This window comes from Apus apus, chromosome 1 (genome assembly GCF_020740795.1).
Source record: "Apus apus isolate bApuApu2 chromosome 1, bApuApu2.pri.cur, whole genome shotgun sequence".
Lineage (NCBI taxonomy): Eukaryota > Metazoa > Chordata > Aves > Apodiformes > Apodidae > Apus > Apus apus.
The window spans coordinates 97068972-97076224 of NC_067282.1; the positions used below are offsets into that span (position 1 = coordinate 97068972).

General features: G+C 36.1%; 1 protein-coding gene across 1 annotated transcript in view; it reads left to right on the forward strand.

Moving 5' to 3' along the window:
• DYRK1A (dual specificity tyrosine phosphorylation regulated kinase 1A) overlaps positions 1 to 6206 on the forward strand; it is an 89331-nt gene extending 83125 nt beyond the window's left edge. Inside the window, 2 exon segments of the mRNA XM_051626098.1 lie at positions 303 to 427; positions 1676 to 6206. Of these exon segments, the coding sequence (XP_051482058.1) occupies positions 303 to 427; positions 1676 to 2299 (749 nt within the window). The 3' untranslated portion in view covers positions 2300 to 6206.
• The last annotated feature ends 1047 nt before the right edge of the window (positions 6207 to 7253 follow it).

Here is a 7253-nt window from a genome sequence, read left to right on the forward strand (position 1 = left end):
ACGTATTTTAAAAAAAAATATTTCCTAGTCATATGAAAGGAATTGTTCCCAGATAAATGTGATTTTAAAAAAAATAGATTTTTTTTTGTTAGAAACCAAATATGTCAGTCATACTCCTAAAAACAAGTATTTTTGTCAGTTGGAACAAGAAATGAAAAGTAGATGAGCAAAAATATGCGTGATCATCATAGGTTTTGTAGTTTTACCTTGAAGCAGTTTCAGTATCTTCATGCTGTCATTGTTCTACAGTTTACTGTAAATTTTGTGTCTCCTTAGTCATTGTGCATGTTATGATTTTGTAGGTGGATCTTCTGGAACAAGCAACAGTGGAAGGGCACGATCAGACCCGACACACCAGCATCGACATAGTGGTGGACACTTCACTGCTGCTGTTCAAGCTATGGACTGTGAAACACACAGCCCACAGGTATACTTAAGTAGAGCTTTGGTCTATTTGATTTATACAGATTTTCTGAGAATATTGAATCCCTAAAATTAGTTCACACTTTAATTTCTGGAGTGAAGTGGTTTAGACACCTACCCATCAAATGTGTTTTGGTTTTTAACCTTAGCTCTTGTGTAGTCCCATGTATGTTAGGTCAGTATCTTAAGCAAAACTACTGTGGATAGCTGTACAAACTTTCATAGGTTATGCAAAGGTGAAGGTTTTGAATACGTAGCAATAGTCAGGTGGAGCAGTGAGTACTTCATTTTATACAAAGCTTAAGGGTATGCATAACTATATCTTCCAGCCCAGTGAAGAGCTAGCTTGTACTTCAGTGGGCTCCCGCTGAAGTTGTTACTTCAATTTTAATGGTATTCAAGTATTTCACCAGCATTACTAGTAGTTGAATTAGTGTTTATTCAGTACTTCTTCTTGGAAGGAAGTAAAAACTCATTTATTAACTACAAATAATTTAGTAATACTTTTATTTTAGTACAGAACAGATAAAAATATCAATTAGTGTATGATAGCTTGTTTTATTCCTGGAAGAATAAAACTGAAATGTGACAGTGATTTATAATTTCTCTTAATCACTTTTACAGATGTACAGTTACTTTTACAGGTGTAAAGCAATAGCTTCTTACACACTATACTTACACAAAAAGAAATGAAGATCATGCTTTTTTGCAACTGACAGAAAACAAACTTTTTCTCCCAAGCAATTTAGTTTATGCAGCAAATTGGTGTTTAGCCAGATCTTGCTATTAGAATAACCAGCTGTCTTCTTCCAGGGGAGTACTCATTCAATGCTATTGACACTGTTCAAGATAAGAACTACAGCAGATTAAGTTAGCTTAGTATGCTAATTGTATCCAGAGACCTAAGTCAGAGATCAGGCTCTTGTTGTTCTACATGTTCTACAAATATTATGTTGTTATTATTACTATTATGTAAGGCTGCTTCTGTAATTTTGACAGTAAGGTCACATATTGAACTTACTTAAACTGTTTGAAAAAAGCGTCCAAAATGTGAAGTCATTTTTCTTAAGATATATTTAGAAAAGTATGTAAGACCTGCTTCTTAATTACATGCTTACATTTCTAGAATAATTTTGCCACTGGTTACCTTTTTTAGCAGTTAGTGTAGACCTCAGTAACTTAATCTCTCTCATGTATTGGAAATGGACAGATTGATTCAACACATTAACTTTTATTTTGCCTATTAACATAGGTTCGACAACAGTTTCCTCCTCCAATTGGTTGGACAGCCACTGAAGCTCCTACACAGGTCACTGTTGAAAACCATCCAGTTCAAGAAACCACCTTCCATGTAACCCCTCAACAACAGAATGCATTACATCATCATCATGGAAATAGCTCTCACCACCACCACCACCATCACCACCACCACCACCATCATGGACAGCAAGCCTTGGGTAGCCGGACCAGGCCGAGGGTCTACAATTCTCCAACAAACAGCTCCTCCACCCAGGATTCTATGGAGGTGGGCCACAGTCACCACTCCATGACATCCCTGTCTTCCTCAACTACTTCTTCCTCTACATCTTCCTCCTCTACTGGTAACCAAGGCAATCAGGCCTATCAGAACCGCCCAGTGGCTGCTAATACCTTGGACTTTGGACAAAATGGAGCTATGGACATGAATTTAACAGTCTACTCTAATCCGCGCCAAGAAACTGGCATAGCTGGACATCCAACGTACCAGTTTTCTGCTAATACAGGTCCTGCTCATTACATGACTGAAGGACACCTTGCAATGAGGCAAGGGATTGATAGAGAAGAGTCTCCCATGACAGGAGTTTGTGTTCAGCAAAGTCCTGTGGCTAGCTCGTGACTAAACTGAAACTAAGTTTGTTTCTTGTGTGTTTTTATAGAAGTGGTGTTTTTCCAAAAACAAAGTGCAAAGCTGCTTGAATCAGAAGGAGATAAACTCACTGAACCGCTACAGGAGGGCAAAGCTGACTTATTTTTCTAAACTTGAAAAGATTGCAAAGGGACAATGAAGTTTTTTTTGTTGGTTTTTTGGGGTTGGTTTTTTTTTTTTGGTTGTTATTTTTTAAGAGCCATGTCCGGACCCACCTTAACGGATAGCTTAGTGGTGTTCACCTTTTGCTTCCCCCATTTTAACTTGCCACAACCTAGTCATAGTTTGGTTTTTTTGGGGAGGGTTTTTTTTGGTCTCATTCAACAGGGGTTATTGTTCAAATGTTAGTTGTAGTCGCAAACTAGTTTCTTTTTAAAGGCATTGCACATGATTTATAAAAAGGCCCTTGGAAGTTTTTGGGTGGGAGGGGAGTGAGTAATATATACATATATATATTTTTTTTTTTATTTCCCCAAACAAACATGGGCACAGAAATGCAGTACTGTAAGAAAGAGGGACCTTCAGATTACACAAATATATATTCTTCAGCTGTAAAAAGGGACGGTTGTAATGGAGTTTGTAAGGCACATTAAGCATGCTAAGTGGCGGTGATCAGAACTCTCCTTTTCTGAATCTACTGAGGATCAAAGCAGCAATTGTAATGGGATTCTGTGGGTCTCATATTTTGGAGACCACAGCAGTTAGTATTGAAATATGACTGGTTTCATAACTGAGGTGCACTGAGAAGCAATCAACGGGTCGGTCCTGGCCAGTCCTGGGGAGGTCTAAGTGGTGGTCTTTGGGATAACCTTTGGCCTTATGGATTTGGACTCTTAAGTTAGAAGAGCCTACCATTTCAGATGCAATCACTTTTGGACATGCTTTTGCAGACAGTCCTTAATGCTGAAAACACAGAGAATGGGTAATTCAAGAGGCCTTTCTTTTAAAATAGACTTTTGTGACCCACTTATTGTAAGGTATTGCAAGGTCACTTTGCGTGTGTCATAAAGTTGACTTCCTTATTGGTTGAAGGTCACAGGAGTAGTGGTTTGCGTTTGATGGAAATAGCTACAACTGTGTCCCTTCCTGCTTTTTACTTTTTTCTTTTGCTTTTTCTCGGCACGTGGTTTCTCCACCATTACTTCTGCACAAAGACGTCTTCTGTTCATCCTGAACATTTTTAAAAATGCAGAATTTTATGTGACTGCTTTTTTGCCTCACAATTATGCTGTGAATTTTACAAAAATTTATTTTCTTTTTTGATAATTTATTGTACCAAAGCTGTTTTTATAGCACATAGATGTCTGTAACCAATAATGTAGCAGTTCTGCACTTTGACACAAGGTGTAACTAGACCATTTTTAAATGTCAGTTGAAAATTATGGCTGTACTATTGCTTAAACAAAACTGGAACTGTTGTTGAATTCATAGCCAATACATTTACAGCAATCTGTGTACTGAACATAATAGATTGACATCTACTTCAAGACTATAACATCTGTTACATTATAAATGTGTTCAGGCTTCTGAAAGTAAAAGGGACACTAGATCCAGAAGCTATGAAACCAGCAGTTGATTCTTGTATTCCTTATTAACATAATTGTAAGCTTGAAGGCAAGACCTTGATTGCATGAACAGGTCCAAAATAATAGTCTGAGTAAAGCAAAACACTCACATGAGACCTGAGGTTAGCAGGCTGTATTTAACAGGTGCCTAATTTTTGGGTAATGCTGCCTTAATATAACACAGTCAGCTTGGCAGTTGCAAAATGTATGGGCCCATTCAGAGATTTATTTACATAAGAAGTAAAACCTCCATGAAAGACATTTGAAAGAGTAAGGGTAATGCATTGCTTGCCCATCCCAGATTAATGTTGTTTGCCCATTATATATTACAGAAGCAGTGATCTACCTCTGCCAGTAAGCCCTTTTAAAAGTTAATTTAGCAGAAAAATCAGAGTTGATGCTGGTCAATTCCATGCGGCTAAGTCATTTTTTCAGGCTAAAAGATGAATTTTTTTATACTTACCGTGACAATGCAGCAGCTGACTTACCATGTAAATGGGAATGATACTTGGAATTACCATTTTTTGGTAAATCATAATTATTTTTTTTTTAATCAATCCGTATTTCTTTTTGTGTTGAAACATCAACCCTGTGGATGAAAGTGGTTTTGTTTTTGTTTTTTTTTTGTTTTGTTTTGTTTGTTTTGTTTTTTTTCTTTTCTCCTTCAACTCAGTAATTCAGAGAAGTTTACAGCATTTGAAAGTCTGTCACCTTAGAAGCAGGATGCTGAGTTTAGCAATATAAAAAGGAATCCAGTACTTACTGCTGTCTAGGAATATAAGGGTAATACGAAATCTGGGTAATTCTTGTGTGCGTGGGTTGCCACACCTTAGCAAGCGCCAAAAAATAAAGCAGTTAAAAATATCTACATAAAGAAGAGATCATAAAATCCAGTGCTTCTGCATACTGTGTTATGTTACAGTCCAGTTTTGTGTGCTTTACTACACAGTTTGGTTACAGGACTTCTGTGCATTGTAAACATAAACAGCATGGAAAAGGTTAAATACCTGTGTTCAGATTGTAAGATCTAGTCCGGACTTGCTGTGTATATTGTAACGTTAAATGAAAAGACAAGCCCTTTGTATTATAGTCATGCAGTCTTATGTATGATAAACAGTTGAATAATTTGTCCTCAGACTCTTTACTGTGCTTTTTAAAAAAAGAGTAATTTAAGAAAAAAATGTAAACATAGTAAATCTTCCTATGCAATTAACCTACTCCAAGCCATGGTATGGTAGGTATAATTATACTATAATATGTAAATATCAGATACATTGAAACAGACTTAAAAATATGAAAGTAAAAGTTGGAGGCATAACAGATAATTTTGAGTTTTTAATTGAAACAGCAAGGTATACAAATCATTGATGTATGAACACAGCTCTGCTTGATTCTGATGGACTGTACTTGTAGTTTGAGTTCTTTATATTATCATCTGTTAGTTTGAATGTTCTTATATGCACTGCAGTTTGCTGCCTATTACAGACTAGCTGATTTTAAGGCCAGAAGTGACCATGGTAATGAAATAATCTGACTGGCATGCCACTATCCCTAGAATTCAATCTAGTTATTTCTGCATCATGAAGTCCATATCTTTTGGGTGCAGTAGAACATACTTTTGGAAAAGATAGCCGATTTTCATATAGATTCTTCAAGTGTGAGGATTTTTCCATGTGTTTGGAGTGATTCAGCTAGATTATTTTCCATATTCTTAGTCCTCCTTCAGTTTTAGGACCGTTTAGTTACAGCTGCTGGCCATCAGATAGCTGCCTATTAGAATACTATGAACTACTCTAATTTTAAACTATTTCACTTTATTCACATTAAAATATGTTAACTTTAATAACCTATATAGATGGAGTTCCTTAAATCTCTAACTGTAAAGCTTTTATGGCTCTTCTGAAACTTCAGATGTTTTAAAATCCATTCTAAAACATGGACATAAGAACTGCATACAGCATCTGGTAGTAACCTCAGTATTGCTGTGTGCTTCTAATAGGTGCAGGTACATTCTTGAACCTTTCAGTTTATATCTTTGCTTGTTTGTTTATACGTCCAAGGGTTGCATTTTTAAATCTTTCAGCCTCAGTTGTTTGCATTAAAAGATTGTAAATTTAGATGATTATACATCATGATTCCCAAGTCCTTTTCAGAACTGCTGCTCTTCCAGGATGTAGTCTTACATCCTGTAAGTATAATGACATCTGAATGGGACTGGTTTACAGAAGGGTTGGATTCAGCTATAGATGTGACTTGTCATCATTGTTTATCACTCTACCATCGCTATTTTCATTAAACGATCAATGTGCTTATATTTTTTTCTTGATAACTGAAAAATCTTAAATACCTTTGAAGATAATTCCTGCTGAAACCCATCAGAAACATCATTTTTTTCATGAGGAAGTAATCCAAAACTAACCTTCTGACGCAGAGTGGTGAACATGTCTTGTTTATTTATAGAACAAATATATTTCAGTAAGATCATTACATGGAGCTTCTGAACAGTATGGAAGTATCTTTCTACACAGTTTCTACACAATTCTACACAAGTAGAATTATTGCTCTGTTGATCTCAATGACAGTAGTTTATATATGATCCATCATGACTTGGGCAAGTGATGTATTTTACTTAGAAGGATGGATATTAGAACTGCACAATAGCTTGCATCTGTCAAGCAAAGAAAGTCACCTTGCCAAATTACAGTTTTCTGTTATATGACCCTGGTTTTGTGGGGTTCTACAGAAGTAACGTCGTGTTGAAAACTTTGCAATTGGTCTTTATTTCTCCACCTCTTAATCATAGTTGAACTATTTTTTCCTTACTAAAATCCCTTGTTTTTATTTCAACAGTTATTAATATTGGCCATATCAAATATATATTATCTGCCTAAACCTGAGAGGTTTTGCAGCTTCTGTTTTTTTGTTATGTTTTATGATAGATGTTACAGAGCATCACAGAGGTCAATCACAAGACGATCACTGTGATTATCCCCAAGGACCTGAAAGATGTAAGAGTCTGATACACTTCATAGGCCTGACAAAGGTGGTAGTTAAAATTTTAAACTACAGGCTCCTCTGCTGAATGGCAGAGAGAAAATTTAATTCACTTCAAGCAGTGTTCATAGATTCTCAAGGGAAAGTGAGGATAGAAGATACAGAACTGGGTAAAGATTGGAACGGAAAGAATGTTCTATGTGGAAGAGAGTGTAACCAATGTAATACTAAAGAATAGGGAAGGGAGAGAATTACCCTTAGCTGAAGTGGAATTGTGTAGACCTTAATTGAAAGAGAGATGAAATTTTTTTAATGTGGTCTTGGTCCTAGGAAAGCATGTAAGGGAAGCTAAATTAAGAACTTCA